The following is a 27,131-nucleotide window of genomic DNA, read 5'->3' as shown; positions in this document are numbered from 1 at the left end:
GTTGGGCAGCGGCCCGGGGAGGCCGCTGGGGCCCGGGGAGGCCGCAGCGCCGCGGAATGGGACTACACTTCCCGTCGTGCCCCGCGCGGCGCGGACTACAGCTCCCGTCGTGCCCCGCGCGGGAGGCGCCTCGCCCCGCCCCCGGGCCGTGACGCGGGCGGGCGCCATGGCGACGCGGTGACGTCGCGGGGGGGGGGTGAGAGGTCACGGTGGCGGCGGCGGCGCCGGTGTGAGGGCAGCGGAGCCGCGTCCCGGCCCCGGTCATGGCGGCCCGGCGGCTCCGCGGCGCCCTCCAGCTCGGAGCGCGGCAGCGGCTGCGGGCCGCGGCGGCCCCGCCCGGCAGGTGAGCGCCGGCGCCCTCACGGGGCGGCACCGGGCGCCGGCACCGGTACCGGGCAGGGCCGCGGGGCCCGGGCGGCGGCAGCGGGGCGGGGGGCCCGCAGTGGGTAGCGGGGCCGGAGCCCGTGCCCGGAGCACGGCGCGGGGCTGGGCTGGGCGTCATACAAGGCCCGGGGGCTCCGGCAGGGGCCCGGGACAGGGTCGCCGGCGCAGGGCGGGCCCCGGGGGGCGATCGGGGCCGGGGGGACCCGGGCGAGGCTTGGGGGCGGTCCCCGCGGGGCGAGCGGCCCGTGGGCCCGGCCTTGTGCCCTCCAAGGGGCTGCCCGGGGCAGGGGGTCGTGGGGGGACGGGGGGGACCCAGGACAGGGGGGCCCGTGACCACGGTGGGTTGTGGCCCCGGCGGCACTGCTGGCCCGGTGGCCACCGGCCCCGGGCTGGAGCTGGGGGACACACAGCCCCGAGGAGCCCCGGGGCTGCGGCCTGACCTTGGGGCAACCCCGCATGGGGGCCAGGGCCACCCCCCGGGCCGCGAGGGCCGGGCAGGTGCCAGCGCTTCCCTCGTGGGTCAGGAGCGACGTCAGTGTCAGGCTTTGGCCAGCCCAGGAGACCTGAGGCCACCCCGCCGTGTCCCCACCGCGCTGACCTCCGCGCCCGGCCACGCTGCCAGTGCCGCTGGGGCTCTGCCAGCTCGGGGCTGGCACCGGCCGCCTGGGGACAGGGCGGCTCTCGTGAGCCTCGGGCCACCAGCCACAGCGCCGGACAGGCCCGCGGTGTGGAAGCAGCTGCAGCATCGTGCCGTGGCGCTGGTTGAGGAGCCAGCTCCACTGAGACCCGCTGCGGCACGCGTACGGCACCAAGCTGCAGTGCGAGCGAGGAGGGGGCCGATGGCCTCGGGGGGGCTGTCAGTGGGGTCCCGGTGCGCTGGGGGACCCCTGGCTCGGTGCAGCCAAGGGCTGTGACCTGGGCTGGCGCCACTCAAACGTACCCACCAGCTTGCTGCGCTGCCTGGCTATTCTGGGAGCTTGGGGGCTGCCAAGCGCCCCAGGTGACTAGTCTTGGCACGGGAACGTCCCCTTCTCCTGGGAGAAGCAGCGGGACCTTTCTCCCTCGGCCACCCGCCCTGGAGGAGAGCTGCTGTGACCTGCGTGCAGGCGCATCTAAAAATACCCGCGCTGTCCTGTGGGCACCAAGTGCTGCCAGTGATGGCTGTCACCGGAGGGATCCCGGTGGGGCCAGCCCTAGCCCAGAGCCCCACTGGCCCTGGTGTGGTCAGGGCTACAGCCACCATCGTTATCTTCCCGCTTCTTGGTGAGGACTGGCTGCCGGGGCTTGGCCTGGTGCAATTAAGCCATTATGAGGGAGCTGATAATAATTGAGGAGCTGATGGCCACGGCATGGCAGGACCCCGCTGCCATCGCCGCAGCTCCAGGGCTGGGTGACACGCCACCCAGGACCCTACTGTGCCTTTGGGGCTTGGCTTCTCCTCGAGGAGGTGGCCACCATTGTCCCTTCCCACCGGCAGCAAGGGCACCGTCTGCACCACACCTGAGGAATGAGACGGGGCTGGGGCAGGACACGGAGGAGGGAGAAGGTCCCTGGGCTGAGCAGGGCTCTGTGCTGCCACCGGAGCCCAGTGCGGGGCTGGGGAGCGGCAGCGGGGGGTAACGGGCAGTTGTCCCCGCACTGCTGGTCTGGATTAGGTGTCCCTGAGGTCAGGTTTCCCCGGCCTTCCTCCTCTTGCGCAACAACAGCCTTGGCAGCAGCCCTGGGACAAGCACTCGGACTTCCCCGGCCTCTTCCCACCGGCCCAGGCAGGAGGGCTGGGACTGGCGGTGGGCGCCTGCTTCAGCCCTGATCCCCCCTCGCGCCCCCCGGGGCCGAGTCCCATCCCGGGAGGCACGTGGGCAGGTCTGGAAGGGGCCCAACATCGTGGCCGTCCTGGGCAGGGGGGTTGCCCCACTTGGCCCAGAGGCTCGCTGGCAGCTCCGCTGCCTGGCACGGTCCCGGTTCCTCCGCTAACGCCCATCTCCTGCGCAGGCACATGGCCCTGTGCGGCCTCCGGCTCAGCCGACTTGGCCGGCCAGCGAGCAGCACCGAGTGGGGGCCCCGGGCCCAACCCAGCCGGTCCTTCCTCAACCTCACCAACAAGCGGAAGGAATACTCGGAGCGGCGCATCATCGGGTAGGTGTGGCGGCTTCCCCGTCCAGCCGGGCGGCGAGGGCCCCCGCGGCCCCGGCTGCAGCGTCCGCTCTGCCCCCAGGTACTCCATGCAGGAGATGTACGACGTGGTCGCCAACGTGGAGGACTACAAGAACTTCGTGCCTTGGTGCAAGAAGTCGGTGGTGGTCTCCAAGCGCACGGGTCATGTCAAGGCGCAGCTGGAGGTGGGCTTCCCGCCCGTGGTGGAGCGCTACACCTCTATCGTCACCCTTGTCCGCCCCCACCTCGTCAAGGTGAGTGTGGCTCCGGCGCGGTGGGAAACCATCCTGGCCGGCTCCTCAGGACCCCTGACCGGCTGCTCCCCCTCCCCAGGCTGTCTGCACGGACGGGCGCCTCTTCAACCACCTGGAGACGAACTGGCGCTTCAGCCCCGGCATCCCCGGCTATCCCCGCACCAGCACCGTGGATTTCTCGGTAAGACCCAGCTCCGGGCGGGTGCGAAGCGCCTGGGGAGGATGGGGGAGACGGCCCCTGCTGCGGAGACCTGCCCACGCGCTGCCATCCTCACACCAGCCGCTCTCCTCCCCAGATCTCCTTTGAGTTTCGCTCCCTGCTGCACTCCCAGCTGGCCACCGTCTTCTTCGACGAGGTGGTCAAGCAGATGGTGGCAGCCTTCGAGCGCCGGGCAGCCAAGAACTTCGGTCCCGAGACCCGCATCCCCCGGGAGCTCATGTTCCACGAGGTTCACCAGACGTGAGGGCGGCCCGGCCACCGCAGACTGTGCCAGGGCCACGGGGCTTCCCACCCTGCGCCCACCCTCCTGAGTATTTATTTGAGTGCATCTCTGCTGCCGTTGCCTCAACTTCCCTCCCAGCCCTAGGGGCGAGAAGCAACGCTCCTGTTGAGCACGGGGGCTGCCGTGAGCCCCCAGCCCCACCACGACGCTGCGGGAGCTGCGTCCCAGCGCTGGACTCCCTGGTTTTGTAGCTGATACTGGTTTTAAGTTTCATTTTAGTTCTTGGGAGCTCTTTTTTTTTTTTTTTTTTTTTTGGTTTGGTTTTTTTTTTTCCTCTCCCCCATTCTGTTCCTTTTAATTCCTCGGCAAGGCCAGAGGGTCCCGGTGGCGGGGCAGCTCCTGGGCCGGCCGTGCCTGGCCCCGCCGAGGAAGGTGGGTGTTTGCTGGGGGGGGGACCCTGGCCTGATCCTGCCTGGGAATGCAAGAGGGGCAGGCAGTGAGCGGCCAGGGCAGGGGCGGGGGGGCAGCTGCCAGTGCCCCCTGCTCCCCCAGCTCTTCCAGGAACAAAAGGGAAGGAGAAGGGCGTAGGGGCGGCAGCCGCTGACCCCTTGCCCAGACACTGGAGCTGAGGGACCCCCGGCAGCGCCCGCTCTACCGCCAGACCCGACGTCGCGCAGTTTGCACAAGTCACACGCACAGGGTGGGGATGGGGCAGCTTGTGCTGCCCCCCCCTCCCCGCCACCCCCAGCCCCTTGCAGACCCACTGCAGGCCAAGGCGCCGGCGCCACAGGGACCAGGACGGCCCCGGCCCACAGCCCCCCTGCCACCCCCAGCGTTCTGGTTCCAGCTTGCCTTTCCCTACCTTTGGTGGGGGGACGTAGAGGCCTCTGGCTCCCCCAGCCCAAAAAGCCGCCCGTGGGGGGGGGGCAGGGGCTCCCTGGGCTGCCAGTCCCGCACCCCAGAGTCCCCCTGCACCGTTCCATCACCATCGCCAAGGGCACCCTGGCCTTGCTGCCCCAGGAAAGGGCTTTTACGGGCCAATAAAAAGCATTTTCCAAGGGTGAGCCGCCTCCTGGTCCTCATTCAGCACCCACGGGAGAGGGGAGCCGGGGTGGGGCTGCACACCGAGACCCCCCCAGACCCCAAACCAGGCTGGTTCCTGTAGAAGCCACTGAGCCTGGTGCGGCCGGGGTCCCGAGGGGCCAAGCACCACCGTGTCAGCCCCGGCAGAGACAAGAGCAGGACCGGGGGCCTCAGGGCAGCCCCCCAGGTGGGGTGGTGGGCACAGTCGCCTGCCCCCCACCCTAAATCCTACCGGAGCAAAGCTGAGCCCAGGGGTGAAAGTCCTGTGCCTGCTGGGAGGGAGGCTCTGGTTTGTTAATAAAAACATTTATTTTGCATTTTGTCGTTGTTTGTACAGAAGTGCCCGATGCCTGCGAGGGGCCGGGGCTGGGCACTGGGGGGGGGGGCCCAGCTCCAGCTGCCGGGGGCATCAGACACGGGGGGGTTCACACAAACACGGGGGTGCGGGCTGGGGAGGAGTGTATCAATTCCCTGCTCGGGGCAGGGCAGGGGGGGGCTGAGACATTCATTCTTCACCTGCTGCCCCGTGGGGGGGGGGGGGAGCCTGGACACGAGTCTGGACTGAACCCCTCTCGGAGTGGGGGGCTGTGGTGGAGGGCGGGGGGATTTGTGCCCCCACAGCCTCACTGGTGGCACCACCACCACCCCCCCCCAAGCCCAGCAGCGGGGGAGCCAGGGGGCTCCCAGTGTGCGTGGTGCTGCTGGCACGGGGTGGGGGCGCAGGACCACCCCACCCCCCCTCCCCATTTTGCTGGGAGCGGGGGGAGCTCCGGGGAGGGGACAGCGGGCAGGGAGCAGGGGCGCGGGGCAGGACGCCCCCCCCGGGGCTGCCTCTGCCCTCTCCCAGGGCAGCAGGGAGGGAGAGGAGCGGTGGGGGGGGGGGCTCCGCTCGCACCACAGGAGACCCACGGCCGGTGCCCGAGGGGGGTTCAGTGCCGAGTCCGTCCGGGGCCCGGCGCAGCAGCGCAGCGTTCCCTGGGGAGCAGCCAGCCATGGCTCCCTCCCCGTCCCTTCTTTACCCAGATTTGTAGCCCACGAGCTGCATGAGGCCCTTTGTGCTCATGGACTTGGGTCTCTCCAGGGGGAAGCCCAGCGCCCGGCTCCAGATCAGCTGCGAGAGGACGCCCAGGGCCCGCGAGACCCCGAAGAGCACCGTGTAGTAGTTCATCTCCTTCATCCCATAGTACTGCAGGGAGGGGGGGGGGGGTTTAGGGCAGGGCAGCCTGGCAGGAGGGGGCACCCCAGAGCCCTCTGCACCCCCCCTGGGGAGCGGGGCCGGGACGGGGACCCCCGGGCTCACCTGCAGCAGCACCCCGCTGTGGGCGTCCACGTTGGGCCAGGGGTTCTTGGCCTTGCCCTGCTCCAGCAGCACGTTGGGGACGATCTTGTAGAGCTGAGCCACCAGCTTGAACATGGGGTCCTTGGGCAGGTGCTTGAGGGCGAACTCCCGCTGGCAGGTGTAGCGGGGGTCCGTCTTCCGCAGCACCGCGTGCCCATACCCCGGCACCACCTGCGAGAATCAGGGAGGGGGTCAGAGCCTGCTGCCGGCATGGCCCCCCCACCCCACCCCCCCCCGCCGCAGTGTCCCCCCCCCCAGGCAGGGCCAGACTCACCCTGCCGGAGTTGAGCGTGTTCCAGATGAATTCCCGCAGCTTCTCATCCGACACCTCCTGGCCCAGCTCCTTCTGCAGGTTGGTCAGCCAGAGCAGCACCTCCTGCGGGCACGGCAAGCCGAGCAGGGGGTGAGGGCAGTGGCACGCGGACAGACAGACAGACAGACAAACGGCCGCGCCAAGGTGCCCACCTGGTTGGCGAGGCCGTGCAGGGGCCCAGCCAGCCCGTTCATGGCGGCGGCGAAGGCGAGGTACGGGTCGGAGAGGGCACTGCCGACCAGGTGGCTGGTGTGCGCGCTCACGTTTCCCCCCTCGTGGTCACTGCAGGGGCAAGGAGCAGGGCATCAGGCCTCCCCCACCCCCGCCGAGGGCCCCCACAGCCACGGGGGACACCCCACGGAGGGCCACGATGTTCCCAGCCCTACCCCAGGGCCGCCCGTGGCCCCACGCCGCGTTCCCGGTGACGCCCCCGGAGCAGCCCGGGCATGTCCCGGGACCCGGTCCCATCCTTGGCCGCGGGGCTGGGAGTGGTGCTGAGCTCCCACCTGCTCCAGCTGCTCCTCCCGGCCCCGTACCTGTGGATGGTGAGGTAGAGCCGCATCAGCTCAATGAACTGGGGGTCGGTGTAGCCCAGCATGTTGGTAAAGTTGTGGGACCAGTCGAGGTTGGGGTCGATGGCCCCGATGCTGCTGCCCTCGCGGTACAAGTTGCGGTAGATCTTTGCGGCAACGCAAGGCAGCTTGGCGATCAGGTCCATGGCGTCCTCGTAGACAAACTGGGACAGACTGGGTAAGACAGGGCGGCTGCTCTCCCCGGGGGGCCACGAGCCTTTGACCCCCCCCCCCCAGACCCAAACCTGCACCCACACCCAGGCTCACGCTCCGAGTTGGGATGGCTGAGCACCCCCTCGGCACCGCGCCCCTTCCCTTCCCCCCCAGTACCTCCCAGTATTTGACACGGTGGATGCCCTCAGCGTAGGCGTGCGCGAACTTGCTCTCGCTGTTGAGCGCAGTGATGGCGGCGCTCAGCTGGGACATGGGGTGCAGGTTGGTGGGGAAGTTGTCCAGCATGGTCACCACGTGGGAGGGCAGCGCTGCACGCCGGGCCCACTCGCGGGACAGCCAGCTCACCTGCGGGGGGGGGGGCATGGGGGCTGAGCCACGGGGCAGGGGACCGGCAGCACACCCCTCCCCCCACCTCCACCAAAGCCCCCGCGTGTTACCTGCTCCTGGGTGGGCACGTCTCCCGTCACCAGCAGCCAGAAGAGCCCCTCGGGCAGCGGTTCCTCTCCCCCCGCAGCTTTGGGCAGCAGCTTCTGGCACTCGGGGATGCTGTACCCGCGGAAGCGGATGCCCTAAAGAGCCCGGCACAAGCATCAGCTGCCGTGGCATCACCCACGCCGGGCAGGTGCCTGAGCAGGGCAGGATCAGGCCCTACCTCATCGGGATCCAGAACCGAGGTCTCGTATATGAGCCCCTTCATGCCCCTCATCCCGCCGTACACCTGCAGAAGGGCGGAGGGAGGCGGTTACCGGCTGTGGCACTGCCGGCAGCCCCGGCGTGGCCTGACCACAGCGTCACCCCGCTCACCATGTCCACCGTGATCTGCCCGATGGCCGTGCTGCCATGCTGCTGCCTGAAGCTCTTGATTTTCGCCTGCTCCTTGGGGATCATGCTGGCAAGGACATCTTTCAGGTTCTGGGAAGAGGGGAGGGGGCGGTGAGCCCTGGCACCTGCGGCAGGGCCAAGCACGTGCCCCCACCACCGGAGAGGGGTAACGGCAGCGGGGGGTCCTCTTACCGTGGCGGCGCTGGCGTGGCGGGCGGCAAAGAGGACACACAGTGCATTCTGTGGAAGAGCAGACACACAGACTCGGTGTTACCTGGGGAGAGCCCCACCGTGCGCCCCAGCGGCCCCATCTTTGGGGAGGGGTACCCATAGAAGCAGCCCCCAGCCCTGGAGCACCCCCAGCCCTGGAGCACCCCCAGCCCTGGAGCACCCCCAGCTCCCCCAAAGCGTGGCACAGCTCTTGCAGCTGGAGCTGCCTCGTGACTCCAGGAAGATCCCGTCTCACACGGACGCTGCGCTCGGCAGCTGCGGCGGCTTCCCTCGCCCACGCGTGCCAGAGATCAGCGCCAGGCAGGTTCAGCCGGGCTGGGCAGCACGGGGCCGCCGTGCTGCATCACGCTCATTCACATCACGCCCAACACCGGCCACGGCCCCACCGCAGAGCCAACGGCCGCGCCGCATGGAGCCAGCGGTGACCAAGGCGGCTGCGTTTTGCTTCCTGCTCCGCAGAGCGCGGAAGCGGCCACACGAGCGAGCGGTGCTGCCAGCAGCGCCCTGCCAGGCCGGCACCGCTGCGGTTTTCCTGCCCTGGGGAAGCCGATCTTTGTTCCTTGCCCACGTGTGGCAGCCCACGGGGACTCCGGCCGGTGGGAACACCCTGGTGTGGCCGGGAAGCCCGAGGCTGGCAGCATCCTCCGTCCCTGCCCACTGGCCCTGGCAGCACCCTGGGGACACGGGGCTCGCCTGCACCCAAACCCACTCAAAGCACCCGAAGGGGCACCACGGGTGGGCAAAGGTGACCATGGGACCCCTACCCAGTGCCGAGGTCACTGCGACACCTCCTGGTGCCAGGGTCACTGCGACACCTGCCCAGTGCCGGGGCCACTGCGGTGCCCGGGGGGGGCTGTATCCACACCAGCCCCGTGGCCACCCCCCGGTGCGGAGCTGCGGCAGCGCCTGCAGAACATGACTCGCTTTTTCCACTGGCTGCCAGAAGGGACGCGGGGGGGGTGGGGTGGGGAGGGGGGGGCAGCACCACAGCGAGCCCCGAGCCCGGCCAGCCCAGCACCCCGAGAGCCCCCAGCCCAGCCAAGGGGATCCTGAGACCCCGAGTGTGGCTGGAGCCCACTGCCCGCTCCGGACAACTGTGCCACGTCCCCCCGCAACAGGCGGCAGCGGGGGGGGAAGGAAAATGCCGGCAAGAACAATGGAGGCGGCAGCGGGAAGACCAAGGTCAAGGTGGCGGCTGCCACCGTCGGCGGGGGGGTCCCCGCCACCCCCAGTGTCACCCGCACTGCTCGTCCCGGCTGGGCCGGGCTGTCACGGAGGCGCCGCTGGCTCAAGGTCACACGTATTGGCGGTGACACCGGGCGCCGGCTGCCGGGGCTGCTCCAGCCGCTGCGGGCCGCCCCTCCGCCCCCCGCCCCGGGTCTGGGGGTGCAGGGGCTCACCGGCAGCACCGGCCGTGGCTCGGCGGAGGAGCAGCCACCGCAGCTGAGGCCGTGGGGAGGAAGAGGAAGGTGGCAGCTGGGCAGGGTCGGGGGTAGCCCCGGCTGGGGGGGACGTGGCCCCCCCGGGCGAGCAGGGCCAAGTGGGGCAGCACAACACGCCCGGCCAGGCCCCGACGCCCAAAATAACGCCCGGTCGATAGAGATGCTGCAGCGGCTGTTACGAAACGCCGGGGTCGCGGCCAAGGCAAACGGGGGGGGACGGGACCGGGGCCACCCCAGCCCTGCACCGGTGCTTGGCCCCCGCCCCCCGGTATCCCCACTCCCCCAGCCCCAGGGCTGGATGGGGGTCCCCTCGCTGTGACCCTTTGCCCTCTACGGCACCGGCTGGCTGGGGATGGTCGGGGGGGATGTGGGGTGGGGGTGGCGGGGGACCCTCGCCCCCTCCTTGCCGGTACTGCCAGGTGGGAGCCCCCGGGGCTGGCGTGGCCCCCCCCGGGCCCGGCGCTGCAGCACTGCCCCACAATGGGCGGCGGGGGCCGGGAGCCCCCAGCGAGGGGCTGCGGTGGGGGTGCGACCCCCGGATGGCGGCTGCAGCCAGAGCAGAGGCCCCCTGCCCCAGTCTGCCAAAAGGGCCAGGGGCCCAGCCGGGCCGCCCCCCAGGGTCGGACACGGCAGCGGCGGGGCCGCCCCTCGACCCGCCGCCCGTTCCGGTTGCTGCCGGCGGAGGCGACGCCGGTGCCGGTGCCCACCACGTGCTGCCGCTGCGAGCGCGCGGCCCCGCGCCCCCCAGGCCTCCCCAGCCGTGCGGCCCCTTTAAGGCAGCGCCCCGCCGCGTCGCCACTTTAAGAGCCGCCCCCCCCTCCCCTCCCCCCTCCCCCCCCCCCGACGCGTCGCCCCTTTAAGGCGCGGCGGGGCCGGGGCGGGCGCCCTCACCTTGGGCCCGCGGAGGCGCGCGGCCGCTCGGCTGCCGGCGGCGAGGAGCGTCATGGCGGCACCGGGGCCGGGACGGAGCGGGGCTGGGAGCGGGAGCGGGCGCGGGGCCGGGCCGGGCGGGAGCGGGGCCGGAGCGAGCGGCGGCGGCGACGGCGGCCGGGGGTCCTCAGCGCAGCGGGCGGGGCGGGGCGCGGCGCCGAGCTGGTTATTAGCATAGCCCCGCCCCTGCCCGCCCCCTCGGGGCCGACTCGCTTCCGATTGGCTGCGCCGTGCGACTCGGGGCGGCCCTACGCAAATGAGGCAGCGGGGCAGAGGGGGCCAGGCTATAGGTGGCCGCCGCGTTCGCCTGATCGTGGGGTGGGGTGGGGTGAGGCGGGGCCACGCCCCCTGACGTGACGTCACCGGTCGCAGTGCGTGACGTCATGCCGCCGCGTCACCCACCCGAGCGGCGTCGGTGCTTTGGTGTCGCTCGGCTGTGATGCCAGCCCAGCCCTGTGACATCACCGGCACTTGGCCATGTGCTATGAGGTCACCGGGGCCCCATGACGTCATCCCACACTCAGCTGCTGGGGCCGGAGGTCACCCTGTGGTGGTGACGTCAGGGGGCGGGGTATGGCCACGGGTGACCGTCCCCGCTGACCCCGGGGCATTGCCCTGGTGGCCCTAGAGTGGTGGTGCCAGGGGCCAGGCACGGCCGTGGTGTGGGGGCTGGGCAGCACCCTAGGGGACAGGACCCCCACGGTGCCCCCGTGGTGGCAGGGCTGCCGGGGCCAGGTGACACAGCTGACTGGGGGCTGCCAGGGGACACTTGCCCACCCCGAGGCTGAGCCAGGGCTGGGGGATGCCAGCCAGGCCACCCACGAGGGAGCTGGTGGCACCAGAGACGTTGCCGGGACACGGGGTGGGGGGAGGGGGCTGCCACCGGCATCTCCATGTGCCACTGTCCCTGTGCCTGGCCCCACACACACAGGAGCGAGACCTGCCCTCGGGTGGGCCCGCGGCACAGCTGCCACACAGCCCCTTTATTGCCTGCAGCGAGGGGGGGGGGGTCCCACAACCGGCCCCAGATGCCTGAGCACCCCACCCTGGTGGGGGCAGCTGAGCCCCGGTGTCCCCTGCCGTGTCCCCTGGCTGGCAGCCTGCCCACTGCATCGTCCCAGCAGGAGCGAGGGCCCGGCCCCGGCTCCGGTGGCTACCCCGTGGGGAAGCGAGGCCGGTGTCCCAGTGCCCCCAGTGTCCCGGTGCCCCCGGCACCGCAGCTGCAGCGGACGGACAGTGAATAAATAGGACAAGAGCACCAGGCCGGCTGCTGAGCCGCGGTCTGCCCCAGCACGTCTGCTGGTTCTGGTGGGGACGAGGTGAACCGAGAGGTAGGGGACGTCTGGACGGAGCCTGGCACCATCCTGGTCGCACAAGGCCGCCGGGGCGGGTCGGCACCGTCCTCCGGAGGCAGCCAGGGTTGTCTGCGTCACAGCTCGTCGTGCGGGATGTGGAGCGCGTGGTCACACAGGTCTGCAGTGACAAAGAGCAACACGCTCAGGATGCGGCTGGGCCCCGGGGGACCCATCCCTTCCCCCTCACCCCTGGCCACTGCAGCGTAGGGATGAGCCACGTGCAGTGCACCGGGGCCAGGCACGCCGTGACCCCGCGCCCAGGGGACACCTGCGCTTCCCCCTCACTTTGTTCTGCGGTTAATGAGAAACGCGGCGGCTGGGACAGAGCTGCTGGCCCGGTGTTTCCCCAGGCCCAGCAGCCACAGCCGCTCGGCAGACCCCCACCAGCCTGGGGCAGGCAGGAGGTACCGGCCGAGCCCCAGGGGCAGACCCCCAAGACCCTCCCTGGGGAAGGAGCGTTTCCCCCAAGGTGTGAGCCTGGTACAGAAGGGACCCACCCTGCAGCGCAGGTTACGTGGCCACGTTCATTAATAGAAAAGCACAAAGGTCACGCCGTGCCCTGACCCCGGGTATTTGTGAGCTGGAAATAGCCCTGTGGGAAGGGAGATGCCGCAGGGCGGGCGCCCGGCCATTGGCTGTGCCAGGAGCCAGGAGCCCTGTGCCGGAGCAGCCGGCACTGACGGCAGCTGCCCTGGCTCGGCCCCAGGCGGCGCAGCCAAAAAAAGCCACATGCAGCTGGGCAAGCACGGGGAGCTGCACCCTGGCGCGGGGCTAAGGGACATCGGGGAGCACCCACAGCTCCTCAGCATCCCCCCGACTCTGGGCCAGCAGCTCCTCCTCTTCCAGCACCGATGGAGCAGCTGTGAACCCCCAGGGCAGCAGGAGATACCCCTCCCCAGGACCCCCCGGCCCAGCTCACCCGTCCGCTTGCTGCAGAGCCGGTCCTTGACGTTGTCGGCCTCGTGGGAGAGGAATTCTATGAGTTCGTCCTCGTACTCCTCGGCAATGCTCTCACACTGCAAAGGGAGCCACTGGGGGATCAGCCAGCACCGCCAGCACCCGGGGGAGCCCAGAGCCAGGCCCCGCGCCCCCCACCCCATCCCGGGAGCAGCTTCCTTCCCTCCAGCCCCAGGAAGGACAAGGGGAAGCAGCTGGGAGCTGCCGGTGGGACCAGCTCAGCCCTAGAAGGGCCACGGCTGCCCAACACAGCAGGTCCCACCACCCAAAACCTCTGCCAAGCCTCAACAGACGCCACGAGAACCCAGGCCCTGCACACACCGCAAACTTCAGGCTGGAAGCCACGTCTCCATCGATTTTGACCCCGGAGAGGTCCATCTTGGTCCCGTCGTGGGAGATCACCCGGACGTAGCTCTTCCGGTGCGTGGATGGATCCACTTTTTCCCCATATTCCTTCATCTTCTCGCACACCCGCTCCAGCAGCTCTGTCAGATGTGCCTCCGACCGGGCGTAGGGCACCTGTGGCAGGAGCGAGAGAGCAGCGGGGTCAGGCCTTCGAGCGTGACAGCGGAATGGGAACACTGGACCAGCACCTTTCCCCGGGAGCTGGGGGGCACCAAGAAAGGGTCAGACATCCCCATGGATGCTCTGGGGCCGCGCTGGAGATGAGCAGCTGAGGAACGGGAATTGGGGCCCATCCACCCGATGCAGCTCCGAGCCCTCTCGTCTCCCCTGGCCTTTGACACGCGGCCGCTGCCCCCACTCCACCGCAGCTTTCACCCGCTCACCCGGCACCGCGGGCCCATTCCACTGGCAGACTTCTCACCTCCACAACCGACTGGCTGCCGTCAGGGTTGATCCGGAATGAGCCCATCTGGATGGTTTTCCTGGGGTCGACCTGGGCGATCTCCCACTCCAGCTCATCCACCAGTGCCCGACACGCTGCAGTGGACGCAGGCGTCAGCGGCCCGGAGCTAATAACATCCATCTGCCTCAGCCCCCGGTACTGACACACCTGCGGCTACCCAAAGCCGCTGGGAGGAACCGGTGTAACTGGTGCTGCTGGCCAACGGAGACGGCGTGTCTGTGGGGAGCAGGTCCCCAGGGCCCTTCGGGAGTGTTTGCCCATCCCAGCGGGGTGAACGCGGACAGGCAGCAGCCACCACAGGACAAGGGGGTCCCACCAGCCGCCCCAGGCCCGCACTGTCCCATCCCGTCCTGCCCCAGCCCCGCTGCCCTGCCCCAGCCCCCCACACCTCCGCAGTGCAGGTCCTGGCTCCGGCGGGCGCAGGCGGCGGGCAGCAGCGCAGCCAGGGCCACAGCCAGGCAGAGCGCGGGCGGGATCCGGCCCCTCATCCTCACGGCTCCGCTGCTGCGTCACCTGCGGGCACAGGCAGCTCCAGCCCGCAGCCCCCACCCCCGGCAGGGCCCCCCCAGCGCCCCTGTCCCCCACACAGCCCCACTGCCTGCAGGGCTCTGTCCACGGCACTCCCCTCCCCAAAGCCCCCCCCCCTCTGCAGGGCCCATCTGTGCCCCTGGGCACCACAGGGACCCTGCCCTATAGGCTTGAGCCCAGAGCCCCCTCCCCTATAGACTTCAGCCCGGAGTCCCCTATAGAACCCCCTCCCCTATAAGGTCGAGCCCAGAATCCCCTACAGAGCCCACTCCCATAGAGGCTTGAGCGCAGAGACCTCTAGAGTCCCCTCACCTATAGAGCTGAGCCTAGAGCCCCCTCCCCTATAGGCTCGAGCCCAGAGACCCCTTCCCCTACGGACTTGAGCTCCGAGTCCCCTACGGAGTTCCCTCCTCTGTAGGGTCAAGCCCAGAGTCCCCTGTAGAGCCCCCTCCCCTATAAGGTCGAGCCCCGAATCCCTTACAGACTTGAGCCCAGAGTCCCCTACAGAGTCCCTTCCCCTATAGCATCACGCCTAGAGCCCCCTCCCCTATAGGCTTGAGCCTAAAACCCCCTACAGAGTACTCTCACCTATAGGGTCAAGCCCAGAGTCCCCTATAGAACCCCCTCCCGTACAGGCTCGAACCCAGAGTCCCTTACAGAGTCCCCTCCCCTACAGGCTCGAGCCCAGAGACCCCTATAGAGCCCCCTCCCCTATAAGGTCGAGCCCAGAGACCCCTATAGAGCCCCCTCCCCTATAAGGTCGAGCCCAGAGACCCCTATAGAGCCCCCTCCCGTACAGACTTGAACCCAGAGTCCCTCACAGAGCCCCGTCCCCTCCAGGCCGATGCTCGGAGCCCCCGCGGACCCCCCGCCCCGCCGGACCGTGCCCAGAGCCGCGGGCCCGGCCGAGCCCCCAGTACCGCGCCGCGCTCCCGTCCCGCTCCGCCGCCCCCCGCCCGGGCCGGCTGCCCCCGGGCTGCCCGCGGCACCGCCCGGCCCGCCGCGCCGCTCGGCCCGGCCCGCCGCGGGGCAAGGCCGCTCATGGAGGGCAGCGGCGGGCCCGGGCGGGGCGGCAGAGCCGGTAGGACCGGCCGGGTCGCTCTTTGGCCGGCGGCGGGGCCGCCCTGCGCGCAGGCAGCGCTGCGGGCAGCCCGGGGAGAGCGCGGAGGGCCCCGGCGCCGCCAGGGCCCGGGCCGCGTGGCGCTCGGCCCCGGGGGGCGGGGCCTGGTGTGACTCCGCCCCCTCCGCCCCGCCCCCGGTGCCGGCCGCGCTCGGGTCCCGGTGCCTCCTCGCCGCGTCCCCGCTCCCAGCTCCGTTCCCAGTGCCGCCGCGTCCCAGCTCCCCGTGCCGGTCCCGCTCGGGCCCCGGTGCCTCCCCGCTCCCGGCTCCACTCCCGCCCGGGGCCCGGGTCCTCCCCATCGCACCCCCGCTCCCGGGTCCCGGGTCCTCCCCGCCACGTCCCCACTCGGGGTCCAGCTCTTCTGCGCCCTTTCCCCGGTGCCGGTCCCGAACCCAAGGAGCAGACCGGCGGCACGGGTGTCCGAGGTTGCTTTATGAAGGCGCCCGGGCCGGCGGGCGAGGTGGGGGGGTCAGTGATTCCCGGTACCGGCAGGGAGAGGGAAGCCCGGGGCACCGGGCCCCGGGGAGGCCCGGAAAGGGGGGCGGGGGGGGGAGTTGGGCAGGGTCGGGGACAGCCCCGTCCCCGCTGCTGGTTCCTTCCAGTTCCACACGTGTCCGCCTCCCGCGGGGGGGTCCCAGGGCTGCTCCACGCTGGGGGCCAGGGGGTCCGCTCACAGGGCCAGCACCGGGGGGTACACGGCCCCATCTGCCAGAGAGAAAATGGGGTGAGAGGGGGGCGGGGAGGGGGGCGGCGGGGCACGGGGGGGGCTGTGGCGGTGCCTTACGCTTGGGACTGCTCTGGCTGTCGGGCTCCGGCACCTTCCAGTCCATCTTGCGTCCCTTCTCGTAGAGACCCTTGAGCACCTTGCGGAAATCCTCGGGCTCGGCGCCCTGCGGGCTCAGCTCCAAGTACTTGCGGTAGAGCTGCAGCGCCGTGCGCGCGTCCTCGATGCTATCGTGGGTCTCCCCCTGGATCTTCAGGTCTGCAGGGACAACCCCCGGTCAGGGAGGTGGCTGGCAGGGACCCCTGGGGAGGGGGGATCTGCCCCCACTCCCATCCCTCCCGGATCCAAGGGTTCAGCCACTGACCCAGGAAGTACCAGGCGAGGAAGCGCAGGGAAATCATCCTCTTCCTCGGGATGTGGAACAGGTAGACAGTGTCAATCACCTGGTCTTTGGGCACCTGGAAAGCAGAGAGGGTCCTGCTGCCAGGGCCACCGCGGGGGGGCAAGCCCCAGCACTGCCCCCCACCTCCCGGCCGCACCCCGAGACCCTCATGGCCGGGCTGAGGGAGGGGGGCTCAGCACTGTCACCATCAGGTTGATGACACGGAAGTCCTTCTGCAGCCCGTGGCCCACGAACTTGACTCCCACATCGATGAGGAAGCGCAATTTCAGGTAGGTGGATTTGAGAGTAGTGAGGTGCTTGGAGGAGATCTTGGCATCCAGGTCTCCCGGCTTGATCCCCGAGTACTGGGTCAGGTAATCCACCACCTGCAGAGCCCAAGGCCTGTGGAGGTGTGGCTGGGAGGGCCGGGGGGGGCAGCCGTGGGGGGCTGCCCCCTCCCCGATTCCCCCACCAGCATCCCACGGAGGGCACCGTCATTATTACAGGTGCCCCTCTGTGGAGCGGGAGGCAGAGTGGGTCCCTGTCCTCCCTGTGGGGCCGAGGAGCTGTGCAAAGCCAGGCGGGAGCCCCGTACCTGCTCTTGGGTGGAGATGTAGTCATCGATGAAGGGGATGCCCTCGTTGGGACCCTGCCCGCGCACACACGTGATCCTGGCCACTGACATCTGGCTGGGCTTGATGGTGGATTTGGTCCCGTCGCTGCGCAGCTCGGCCTCCTCCTGCCGTGGGTGAGGACAGCGGGGTGACCGACAGCACCCAGAGGGTGCCCCGGCCCCCCAGCCCCCAGCGCGGGGAGGCCTGACCTCATTCAGCGTGACAAACTCGGCGTCCAGCCCCACCAGGTCGCCCGCCTGCGGCATTTCGCTCAACATGAGGGGGATAAAGGTGGCGTGGCACTTGCGCTGCTTGCGAGCCAGGGAGGCCTCCGCCAGCAGCACACTGGCTTCGATGGGGTTCTTGACTGCAGGAAAAGGGGAAGGGAGATGAGCCATGAGCCGCCACCACTGGCCACGCCGCCACTTCCACCCCAGACACTCACTGATGAGGTTGTACTTGGCGTTGAGGTTCCTCCGGGCGTAGTAGAGGATAGCTGGCACCTTCCAGCTCATGTCGAACTGCACCGCCTCGCACTGTGGGGGGGGGGGGGGGGGGGGGGGGGGGGGGGGGTCAGTGCAGGGACAGCCTGGTGTGGGGTGCTCCCGTGGGCAGCAGGAACCCCCCCAGTGGGGTCCCCGCTGCCTCGACAGCCCCGAGTGCTCACCTTATCCACTGGCTCGATGAGGAAGTCATTGAAGAGGTACCACTGCTGGTGTGTGACTCCCTGGGGGGAGAGGTACAGGCCTTAGGGCCCCCCCCCCCAGGCAAATGCAATGACTCCTCCACCCAATTACCAGGGAAAGGGGGGTGTGACAATGCCATGTGGGAACTCCCGCCCTTCCTGGGACACGGTGGGGAAATCCCTGCCGGCCTGGGTGGTGACCACACGTACTTGAAGCCCTCGGGCTGGACAGGCACAGTCTCTGCCCGACTCCTAACCAAAACTCCACGGAGATGCAACAGATAAGAGACAGGGATGCAGCCTTGACACACTCTGGGAACTCCTGGCTTGGGCATCTCCACCAGACAAGGACTGCCCAGACCAGCCCCCTTTTCTCGGGCAGGGCGAGGATGTCCCAGCCCTTACCTGGAAACACAAGGACAAGCTGGCAACGTGCCCGTCACCAGGAGGAACCAGCCTGAGTGAGTGTGGGAAGAGTGCTCCTCCAGCCCTTCCCTGCCCGCAAGGTGCCTGAGCGGCTCCTGGCTGTGAGGGCTGCCTAGCACGCTCAGCCAGACGCTCAACGTTTGGCTCAGGGACCCAGGAACGGTTCCCATTAAACAACCCAATCCCCCAGCACGCCGTGGGCGAAAAGCCTTCGGCAAGGCAGGACGCCAGGGAAGCAGGGCTGCTCTCAGCAGCCTGTGGGTCTGGTGGCTGCGGGTGGGAGAGCACCCATCCCGCAGGGCTTCTCACCTCCTTCCGTTGGTGGTAGGTCTCTCCCACCTTGATGTGCCCCACCAGGCTGCCCCCCGTGCGGGAATCCAGGATGTGGACAACAGTGGCCATGAGATCGTAGATGTACACGGACTCGGGGTCATCAGTTGGGCTCAGCTGCAGGAGGAAATGTCCGAGCTCTCGGCTGTCTGCCAGGCCTCCAACCCAGACCCCAGAGCTCGGATACGCCGTCTCACCAGCAGCCCGGAGGTTTCCACCCCCGCCTGAGGTGTCTCTGAGACAGCCTCGTCATCTCTCGCCCAAACACACTCGGCAGAAAGCGGTTCTGAAGCGGTTCTGCTCCCACAGCCCCACGTGCACACAACCACACAGTCCTAGAGGGATCTCGTCAGCCTTTACCTCATCGGTCTCGCTCCAGTTGCAGACATCGAGCTCCTTGCTCTTGGTGAGCCTCATCTTGATGGCGTGAGGGATCCAAATGTTCTTCAGTTCCTCCACAGAAGGATACGAATGCCCCGTGTCAGGGTTCCCCAGCTCCTTCCTGCACGGAGAATCATGGAAAGTTGAGTCAAAGGGAGCCACAAGACGTCATCCAGGCCAACTTCTCCGGGGCAGGATTCCCACCATCCCACCCGTCCACTCGCCCACCCATTCCTAAACCTTCTGCAGGACAGATGGGGAAGCCACAGCTGCACCACTTCCCCACACCGGCCTAGAGCAGGACCCTGGGAAAGGTGGTCAGCTGAAGTTGGCCAGGAAGGGCTCTACATGCTTCTGGGTCTTTTGTCGGTCTGAAAAGGGAAGGGGGATGAGGGCTGGGGGCTCAGAAGTGGGGCACAAGGTGGACCGCAAGTGGTATCTGAAGGGGATGCTGCGCAGAGCACCCATACAGGGTCACAGTCTCAGAGAAGCAACGAGACTGTTCCAGTTCAGAGCCCGAGGGCAGCTACAGACAGGTGGATTATCAGATTATCAGACAAGAAATAGCCCTGAGCTCTCCAAGGCCCAGAGAACAACGCAGAAAGTGTCACTGCTCAGAGTCGCCACCCCAGGAAGGGTCACCTACCACTCTCCAAGAGAGATTTCTTTTCCTTTGGTGATCTCAAAGCCTCCTCTCTTCATCATGGCTCTCTGAAAGGCATACTGGCAACGAAACACAGGCAAGCGTCAGTGCGGAGTGACAGGCTGGGCTTGGGAACACGTGGGTGACAGCCAGGCCAGAAGTGGGGAAAAGACAAGGACTTTAAAGCCGGTGACAAGGAAAAAAAAGACAGCGAGGGAAACCCAACTGTCCGCCCGCTCTCTGCTGGGCTCGTGTTCTGGGAAGCAGGCACTGCCTTGCTGCTCCTAGGTCCTGGGGGCCTGGGGGGAATGCAAGAGCGGCTTTACTGCAGTCCCGTCAGCTTTGTCATGGCAGATCTTGTCTTTTCCAACTCCAAACGCACGGCTCACGCTACAAGCGTGACCAAATACCACCGCGTCCTTTGTGAGCAAAGTAGGGTGATGCTCAGGTGGAGAGCAAGAGACTGTTAGAGACAGCGCGATCAGAGTGAAAACACCTCCGGCAGAACTGGACACGCAGCAACCCCCATATGCCAGGGAGAACAAGCCTGCTTCTGCCCCGAAGTGTCTCCCCCACCTCAGCCTGTGTCTTCCAGAAATCTGCCTCCTTGGAGCTGTTCACCTCACAGTTAATGACCAGGACGTCCGGCAGGCAGCGGATGTTCCGGGTCTGGACCTGCAGGGAGAGTAGGAAATGGAAACTGGGCAGCACTGAGAGCCCTGGAGAGGCTCAAAACCAGATTTGGCATGGGCTACCCTCTTCCCTCCTCCAACACCTTCGCTTGAGGAGCCTCCTCCCCACTGCCTGGCTGGGTTCCTGGTAGCTAGGGGTGCTGCAAGAGCAGGTGTGCTCAGCTCCTGGGGTGTTTTCCCTCTGCCTCCTACCCTAGGGGGATTGGGCTGGGATCCCCATGACCTGCGAGACACATTCCAGTGTTCAAACAGCCCAGGAAATACCCCACGCCATTCCAGCTTGCCATCCAGGCCAGGAACCGAATCTCCGGCATCCACTCAGGAGGTTCCCCACTGACTAATGGAGAAACTGCCCCGACTCAGCCGGTGGCACAGGGTGCTTATACCCTTCTCCCACCTGCCCTTACAGCCTGAGAGGCGTGACACGCTCGCACCCCGCTCCTGGGCTCACCGTGGGCTGGTACTTCTCACAGTTCTCACACCAGGCTTGCGTGTTCTGCTCCAAGCAGATGCTTCGCTTTAAAATTTGAGCAAACTCATAATCTTTGACTGGTTTTTCTGAAGGGAGAAAGGAGAATAACGTCACCTTCCGCACACAAATCTTTACCAACTTAGCTCAGCCAAACCTCTGGGGTTTTCCTCACAACCACCAGCGAGAAGGTCAACCCCCAAATCTGCTTTTCTGTAGCCAAAAGCTCGGCTGGTTGGAAACCCATCCCTAGACCTTGGCTGCTGGGTCTGCCGCAGCCCAGGACGGACCACTGCAGTAGCTCCTCACAGCAGGTGTCTATCACCTGGTAAAGTCACAGCTCATCAATACGGACGACAAACCCCGCCCGGCCACAGAAATGCAGCAGCGTTAAAACACGCCAGGCCCTGCCCTGCCCACCCCCGCCTCTTACCAGTGCTCTCGGGGTAGGAGAGGGTAAAGAGCAGCGTGGAGGACACGCGGACCGTTTCCTTGCCACAGCGACACATGCTGCAGTTCTCCATCTCACAGCTGAACAGCTGCCCGATAACTGAGTCCCCCGAGGACCCAAAGCTGCTGGAGAAAAAAAGCGCACCGGGGTTAGCAGGATCCCAGCAATCCCTGCGGAGCAGGGCTGGCTGATACGGTGGGCTGAGCGCTGGGGACCCAAACATCTTGGGCTGCACAAGGGCCGTTCAGGGCCAGCACCCAAATTCCAGCAGCTCTTGGGGAATCAGCCATACGGCTTCTGGAGCCAGTGCCCTCCGTGCAGCCCCGACCCCCCCCAAGCTGGGCTTAGGGGGGACAGAGGTTCAGCCCAGGGTTCAAACCCTGCCATATGGGAGCCTGCAGCTCCGCGTGTTCCCATGCAGCCCTCAGGGGCAGGCGTAAGTGGCAAGAAAGTTCCTTCTTGAGTGATGGATGGGGCCGCTGGGAGCCAGCCCCCCTCCCTGGTGTGGTTGCTCCCTGCCCTGTCCCCAGGCTAGGGACTTACCTGCTGCCAGCCCCCCGATACGCCTGTGGTCCCTCCTGCTCCTGGGTTTCCTGGTGCAGTTGAGTAAGGATGAAACGGTTCCAGCTCTGAATCAGCCGCCCCAGGTTCACCTTCCCTGTGGCTTCGTCCGAGTCAGCCAGGATCAGCCCCAGCGCTGAAGCCTCTGGGATTGTACGGAAAGCCCGCAAAAAGTTGCTTCCCTGGGGATGGGGCAAGAGTGGCATGTCACCGAGGTCAAGTGACAGGAGTTTCCATGCTGTCTGATGTCATCACCCCAGGACCTGGCACCACCCAGATCCTGCTCCTCTGTGATCTCTCTAACCCTCCCAGGCAGCCCAGCCTGCCTGCCTCACGTCACGCCTGGGCTCACCACGGACCTGGCAGGGGTCTCCTCGGGACAGGTCCAGCATGTGGAAGAGCAAGCCCAGCTCGCAGCCCAGGCAGAACTCCTTCTGGCACAGGTGGTTCTGGACCAGGCAGCGAACTGGCTCCAAGAAATATAGCACCTGCCCGAGACAGAGCAGTCAGGGGAGGTGCCAGGGGTCGCGGTGGGCTGGGCAGGGCTGGGGCATCTCCCACCTGGATCATGCAGTTGCAGTAGGCGTTTGGGATATGGGGCTCCAGGCCTGCAAACAGCGTCTTGTTGTAATGCTTGAAGTCAAAGTCTTCCAGCCCCAGCTTGGAGTATTTGATCGTGACCTAAGCAGAGACATGATGTGTTAAAGGGACACCCTCCCACGGCAGGGGACAGCGGCACAACGCCTAGGTGCTCCCCACGGAGACAAGGGCAGGTGCCTGGACCCATGTGTGTCCTTGGCCGCAGACAAGCCCAGCCCAGGGACTCCCAGCTAGCCTCCCACTGGGCCCCAGAAGGCCACTACCTTCCTGTACTTCTTGGCGACCATGTAGAGGTGTGGCTCCTCTTCCCGCCCGATTGGGGACTCGGGGACTTGGCTGAAGCTGTCAAACTCATTGTCCGTCTCTTTTAACCGATAGGGAATCTGCAAGGGGGAAGAAAAGGAAAAAGCGGCTCAACCCTGGTGGGGAGAGAAGTCCCATGTACTGAAACAAGCAAGTCCTGGGCTTTCCTGACACCCCGAACGAGCTAAAGGAATAAACCGAAAGGAGGAGGGCCCTCCCTCAACCTGCACCAGGCCTCCACACCTTCCCTCTCGCAAGGGACTTGTCACTGTGGGAAACTACAGCGGTGCTGCGGGCAAGGGCAAAACACAGCAGTGTTTTCCCAAGGGCAAGGGACGTGCCATAAACCTCCAAACCGGACAGCTCAACTCTTTCCTACCACAGAGCGAGCTATCGATAGAACCGGGATTCCGGCCCAAGGGGGAGACCCCAGCCCTCCCCCAGGGCTGGCTCACCTGCCGACGCTGCTCAAGAAAAGCTGTTGCCTCTAAACTCTACACCTGCCTCCTGCAACACCCCCAGCCAGAGAATTTCATCTCAGCCCTGTCCCCCATCCCTGTGGAAAGCTCCGAGATCGTTCAGCACGCAGGGAGAATTCCATCCCTCCCCAAACTGCAGACCCCTGCTGCCGGCAGAGGTACCCCATGCCCCACGCAACCCCCTCCTGAGAGCGGGTACCTGGTTGCGGAGCTTGGTCCTTGGGTTTGGGGCGTAACCGATGAACCCCACTTTCTTCATGGTGCGCAAAATCTCGGGATCTACCGGAGGGGCTCGCCTGCAAAACACACTGCGACTTGGAGGCTGCTCGGTTTGGCGGCAGCGTTTAACCCAGGGCCTTGCTAGGTGCGCTCAGAGACCCACCAGTGGGTCACGAGGGGTTTCCCCACTCAGTCCTTCCCTCAGGTTCATCTTCCACGGCAAGAAAAACACTTGGGCTACACCAAAACACGGCAGCAGCGCTGGGCGCGGGCGTGTTTGGGATAGGGCTCAGGCAGAGGAAGAACAGAGTTTCCACGCAGGCAGGATGCAGCCAGGATCCCACTGGGATCTCCCCACTGGGAAGATCGTACCCAACTGTCTTCAGACCTGCCCGGTCACCGCACCTCAGCAGTTAAGCTCCACCATGGGGAACTTGTCTTGCATTTCGCAGGGCACGTGACCAGGAAGGGCAGCACCAGCCACAAGAGGCAGGGGCTGGGGGGGACGGGGACCAGGGGGAGCAACAAAGCCGCTCTCCTGCTCCCGAGGGGACCCAGGGGAGGGAGAGGAACTCTGCCAGGGCCAGCTTTCCTGTGCTGTTTTTTGCTGGTAAATTACCGGGGTGCCGGGGCAGAGTTGGCAGCGGGCCAGTCGGAGAGCAGGGTGTCGCTAGTCAGTGGCACGGGGATAAGCGAGAGTGGTACAAGGTCCTGATTCCAGTCCAAGTGGGGCAGCGTGTCCACGATGCAGGGCAAGGCAAAGTCAGTCTCTCGGGAATAGGTGTTGAAGGTGACCTCGGGGGAGTCAGCCCAGAGGTGGACACATCCCTCCGAGTCACCAAAGGCCAGCGCCTGTTTGCTGGCGGAGACGTCGAAGGTCATGATCAGGGGCCCAACGGTGTTCACGTGGAAGATGTCAGCAGGGTTGGCGAGGCCGGTGGGCTCACAGAACTGGCACTGACCTGCGCGAGAAGGTCAGAGCAACGTGGCACCAGGGAGCAGGTGGGCAGCCGGCACACGGCGACCCAGCACGCCTCTTGCTTATGGGGGCATTTGAACCGGCTGGGTGCAGGTCAAGAGCGCTCAGCCAACTCTATCCCACTGAGATGTGACCCCGAACCTGTGGGATGCCGCGAGCGTCGCCCAGCTCTCGCCCGGGGAGCGGAACCCAGCCGGGTGGGGGATGCAGCTTCGCCCACCTGTCTGGGAGATGATGGCCAGGCGGGAGGTGTAGGTGGGGATGAAGCGGAGGAAGAAGGGATCGATGTGGACCTGCAGCGGGGTGGTGGCCCGCATCATGCGCAGGTCGTACACCTTCAGGAAGCGGTCACAGGCGAGGCCGTTCATTCGGCTGGAGAAGCCGCAGGTCACCAGCAGGTTCCCGTGGACATCAAAATCAGACAAGCTGCCCGAGTACGCGTCAAATTCATGCTCTACCACAAACGTGCGCAGATCGCGCAGAGAGACCTGGGAGGGCAAGACAGGGGTGCTGGGTGCCATGCAGGCAGCTGCCGGCTACTCAGGAGCCCCTTGAGCTCTGGGAGAAGCTGGACACCAGCGCCAGGGTATCCCAGAGAGAAGCCAAGCACCAGCAGGGCTGCCAGGTTGGATGAGGTTGGTGTTACCTTCCCCGAAGTGTGCCCACAGAAAAAGAAGCGGTTTGATTGCCTCATGATGGTGATGCCAGGAACCTCCACGGTATACTGGGAAGGAGGCAGAAGGGCAGCATGAGCAGGGCTGAGCCCCAGAACTAAGCACCTCCCTGCACCAGGGAGCAGCCTCCAGCCCGGCTGTACCTTCTGCGTCTCCTGGACGGTGTTGAGGTCTATCTCGATTACATGGTTCTGCAGCCCACCAACAAGCAGCGTGCTGTTGTCCGTCAGCAGGAGACTGTGCATGTCCTCAGACTCGTCCATGCTGAGGGAGAGGGGAGAGGACAGCCCTCACACTCCTGCCCAGCTTGGGGAGGCAGCAGGGAAGGGGGTGGAGGATCTGCCCTCACCCTCCCCCACATCCAGCCTTCACAAGCTGGCAGAGGGGCCGGGACCATCTCCCCTGGGCACAGGGGCAGCTCATGGGGCCGGCACAAGCCACCTACTGCCAGGGGAAGGCACTCACAGGTAGTCAAAAATGATGAGGCCTCCCCGTGACATGTATTTCAGGTTGGTTTTGGTCAGGAAAAGGACACCGTTCTCCAGGCTCTGGATCTGGCGGATGTCGTCATTGCTGTTCACTTGGAAGGAGGAGTATCGCTCCAGCGTTGGGCCAAAGAAAGAGGTGGCGTGACCCTAAAACCAGCCGGAGACAGGCTTGTCAAGACCTGCCCCAGCTTCACTTGGATGCAATCCAGGCAAAGGCTGCTTTGCCCTGCACCAGCTCCCAGGTGCAGGCAGGCTATCGGCCACCTCACAGCCTGGCCAGCCTACAGGGGTCTTCCTGCCCCACTGTGTGCCCCAAACCAAGGAAGACTGCTCAGACTTTTCCCTTTCAGGCAAACACATGCAGGCACTAATAACGACCTAAAAGCTCCCACACATCAGGGAAGCAAAGTTACTTGAGAAGCACCAAGAGGCTCATGCTCCGAGACACATCAACCAGCTCCAGGCAGAAGCTCTGCACTGGTGCAGCACAACCCCAGCTTGAGCAGGACTCTCCAGCTCAGCCCCACGCCGAGCTGCTCTCCCCCCACAGCCCACTCATCCCCAGGGTTGTGAGAACGGTGCAGCCAGCCCAGCTCGGGCTGCGACCCTCCCTGCCCCGCTCCCAGAGTGGGCACCTACCCCGTGGTTCCCAACCCACAGCATCTCTTCGTGCAGGTCAAAATGGGAGACAGAGACAGGCACCCCCACTTCGGAGACGGCGGTGTGCAGCTCGCTGTACATGCCCTCCATGAGGTGCACAGAGTCCGGCACCGCGATACCCTCTAAAGGCACCCCCTCGGGATCCAGCTCCACGTTCTGCAGCAAGCTGGGGTTGAGATGGGGGTCCAGGACAGGGTCCAGCGCGGGGTGGAGGGGGGGCGCATACTCAGCAAGGGAGGGGTTGAGACCTTCAAAATTCATGGTGAAAACCAGCGTCTCCCTTTGAAACAGAAAAGGAACTAGGTCGGTCAGTCAGAAACACCAGGGCCTCCCAATTCTTAGAATCGGCGGCAGAGGCCCGGTGACTCCGAGGGATGGAAAAAGCGGCTGGAATCTCCAGTGAGTGTAAGGTGCAGCGCTCCTGCCAGGGCCACCGGCAGCACCCAGCTCTCACAGGCAGCGTGGCCGGTAAAGTCCCGTCCCAGGACACAGTCAGAGCCCCGTCACGGCCGGGAGCCACCGGGGGAAGGAGCCCACAGCAGCCCCACGGCACTGGGCAGCCTCCCCAGCGGGTCAGACCCACTCCCGGAGCTCAGGGCTCCCGGTGACCCCGCCGCCGCGGCCTGCCCCGCCCCCTCCCCGCCGCGGGAGGCGCCGGGCGAGTTCCGCACCCACCTCCCTTATCTCCGCAGGCCGGCACCGAACCCACCGGCGGTATCGGCGGCCGCAGGCCCGCGGCCGTTAGCGGCGGGGCCGGGCGGGGCCGGGCAGGGCACGGCGCGGGGCAGAGCACGGGGGGGGCCCAGGCCCGGCCCAGGCGGAGGCCGCTGAAGGGCCCCGGCCCTCCCCGCCGCGCTCCGAGCGCGGAGCCGCTACCCACAACCCCCCGCGCTCCGGCTAAGCATCCCACAGTGCCCCGCGCCCCGGGGCGACGGCGCCGTTACCCACAGCGCCCCGCACCCGCCGGTACCGAGCAGCCGCGGGCAGAGCCCCGCCAGGGCCGCGATCCCGGGCTTGTCCCGCTGCGCCGCCACGGCCGGGCCGGGGCCGCCGCCCCTCCCGCCGTCGCTATGACAACCGCGCCCCCCTCACGCTCGTCCGGCAAACCCGCCCGCCCCTGAGACTGGGGGACCAATGGCACCGCGGAGCCGCGGGCACTGACCAATCAGAGCCTGAGGAAGGCGGGACTAAACGTTGTGGCGGGTAGTGTGCGGGACGGCGCGGCGGAAGGGACAAAATGCCTCAAATCGGCTGTTTCGGGGCGGCGGGGGCGGTGCGGCCCCGGCGGGAGGCTGGGCTGGGCAAGCTCCGATGGTGAAATGCTCCGGGACCCCCTGCGGCCGCCCCCGGCACCGCACAGACCCTCGGGCGCTGCCCGCCGGCTGCGGCACCTGCGGCCCCG

The 27,131-nt window shown here is 67.1% G+C and overlaps 4 protein-coding genes across 7 annotated transcripts; 1 reads left to right on the top strand and 3 right to left on the bottom strand.

Moving 5' to 3' along the window:
* Positions 1-134: 134 nt before the first annotated feature.
* Positions 135-3,523, top strand: COQ10A (coenzyme Q10A). The gene is made up of 5 exons (XM_080368531.1): positions 135-343; positions 2,377-2,520; positions 2,600-2,792; positions 2,872-2,973; positions 3,089-3,523. Exons 1-5 carry the CDS (start codon positions 264-266, stop codon positions 3,254-3,256), a joined length of 687 nt encoding a protein of 228 aa, XP_080224657.1. The 5' UTR covers positions 135-263; the 3' UTR covers positions 3,257-3,523.
* Positions 3,524-4,608: 1,085 nt separating this feature from the next.
* Positions 4,609-10,302, bottom strand: CS (citrate synthase). The gene is made up of 11 exons (XM_080368516.1): positions 10,103-10,302; positions 7,731-7,778; positions 7,521-7,628; positions 7,369-7,434; positions 7,154-7,285; positions 6,873-7,061; positions 6,507-6,706; positions 6,123-6,252; positions 5,932-6,033; positions 5,619-5,828; positions 4,609-5,504 (listed from the first exon to the last, which is right to left on the bottom strand). Exons 1-11 carry the CDS (start codon positions 10,154-10,156, stop codon positions 5,334-5,336), a joined length of 1,410 nt encoding a protein of 469 aa, XP_080224642.1. The 5' UTR covers positions 10,157-10,302; the 3' UTR covers positions 4,609-5,333.
* A 784-nt stretch (positions 10,303-11,086) lies between these two features.
* On the bottom strand, positions 11,087-14,953 carry CNPY2 (canopy FGF signaling regulator 2). Of its 2 annotated transcripts, none has more exons than XM_080368532.1 (6): positions 14,770-14,953; positions 13,710-13,834; positions 13,280-13,395; positions 12,775-12,972; positions 12,416-12,512; positions 11,087-11,614 (listed from the first exon to the last, which is right to left on the bottom strand). In XM_080368532.1, the coding sequence occupies exons 2-6, from the start codon at positions 13,807-13,809 to the stop codon at positions 11,571-11,573; spliced, it is 555 nt and encodes a 184-aa protein (XP_080224658.1). In that variant the 5' UTR covers positions 13,810-13,834; positions 14,770-14,953; the 3' UTR covers positions 11,087-11,570. The 2 variants fall into 2 exon arrangements, with proteins under 2 accessions (XP_080224658.1, XP_080224659.1); XM_080368533.1 differs by lacking the exon at positions 14,770-14,953 and adding an exon at positions 14,732-14,755.
* Positions 14,954-15,381: 428 nt separating this feature from the next.
* On the bottom strand, positions 15,382-26,819 carry PAN2 (poly(A) specific ribonuclease subunit PAN2). Of its 3 annotated transcripts, none has more exons than XM_080368501.1 (26): positions 26,700-26,819; positions 25,709-26,009; positions 25,047-25,216; positions 24,725-24,845; positions 24,554-24,631; positions 24,128-24,395; positions 23,548-23,890; positions 22,909-23,005; positions 22,191-22,310; positions 21,889-22,008; positions 21,687-21,815; positions 21,310-21,509; positions 20,749-20,891; positions 20,298-20,404; positions 19,731-19,829; positions 19,158-19,234; positions 18,491-18,632; positions 18,110-18,247; positions 17,357-17,416; positions 17,135-17,225; positions 16,899-17,056; positions 16,671-16,814; positions 16,282-16,461; positions 16,058-16,151; positions 15,754-15,951; positions 15,382-15,674 (listed from the first exon to the last, which is right to left on the bottom strand). In XM_080368501.1, exons 2-26 carry the CDS (start codon positions 25,988-25,990, stop codon positions 15,640-15,642), a joined length of 3,594 nt encoding a protein of 1,197 aa, XP_080224627.1. In that variant the 5' UTR covers positions 25,991-26,009; positions 26,700-26,819; the 3' UTR covers positions 15,382-15,639. The 3 variants fall into 3 exon arrangements, with proteins under 3 accessions (XP_080224627.1, XP_080224626.1, XP_080224628.1); XM_080368500.1 differs by lacking the exon at positions 26,700-26,819 and adding an exon at positions 26,405-26,666; XM_080368502.1 differs by lacking the exon at positions 26,700-26,819 and adding an exon at positions 26,405-26,666 and having other exon boundaries at positions 20,749-20,888.
* Between the last annotated feature and the right edge of the window lie 312 nt (positions 26,820-27,131).

Source organism: Falco punctatus (assembly GCF_963210335.1).
Source record: "Falco punctatus genome assembly, chromosome: 18".
NCBI lineage: Eukaryota > Metazoa > Chordata > Aves > Falconiformes > Falconidae > Falco > Falco punctatus.
The sequence above is the reverse complement of the archived record's forward strand: the minus strand, read 5'-3'. Positions and strand labels throughout refer to the sequence as shown.

Bases quoted from the DNA above. Each gene is read 5' to 3' on its own strand.
- CS (XM_080368516.1), bottom strand. From the start codon at position 10,156: ATGACGCTCCTCGCCGCCGGCAGCCGAGCGGCCGCGCGCCTCCGCGGG. The intron at 6,253-6,506 runs GTACGGGGCCGG...TTGCCCCTGCAG, and splicing joins CTCTACCTCACCATCCACAG to TGACCACGAGGGGGGAAACG. The intron at 6,034-6,122 runs GTGGGCACCTTG...CCGTGCCCGCAG, and splicing joins TGCACGGCCTCGCCAACCAG to GAGGTGCTGCTCTGGCTGAC.
- PAN2 (XM_080368501.1), bottom strand. From the start codon at position 25,990: ATGAATTTTGAAGGTCTCAACCCCTCCCTTGCTGAGTATGCGCCCCCC. The intron at 22,311-22,908 runs GTACCCGCTCTC...TCCCCCTTGCAG, and splicing joins GGACCAAGCTCCGCAACCAG to ATTCCCTATCGGTTAAAAGA. The intron at 18,633-19,157 runs GTAGGTGACCCT...TTCTCCGTGCAG, and splicing joins GAAATCTCTCTTGGAGAGTG to GAAGGAGCTGGGGAACCCTG.
- CNPY2 (XM_080368532.1), bottom strand. From the start codon at position 13,809: ATGAGGGGCCGGATCCCGCCCGCGCTCTGCCTGGCTGTGGCCCTGGCT. The intron at 12,973-13,279 runs GTGAGAAGTCTG...CTCCTGCCACAG, and splicing joins GCAGCCAGTCGGTTGTGGAG to GTGCCCTACGCCCGGTCGGA. The intron at 11,615-12,415 runs GTGAGCTGGGCC...TTGTCACTGCAG, and splicing joins GCTCTGCAGCAAGCGGACGG to ACCTGTGTGACCACGCGCTC.
- COQ10A (XM_080368531.1), top strand. From the start codon at position 264: ATGGCGGCCCGGCGGCTCCGCGGCGCCCTCCAGCTCGGAGCGCGGCAG. The intron at 344-2,376 runs GTGAGCGCCGGC...TCTCCTGCGCAG, and splicing joins GCGGCGGCCCCGCCCGGCAG to GCACATGGCCCTGTGCGGCC. The intron at 2,521-2,599 runs GTAGGTGTGGCG...CTCTGCCCCCAG, and splicing joins TCGGAGCGGCGCATCATCGG to GTACTCCATGCAGGAGATGT.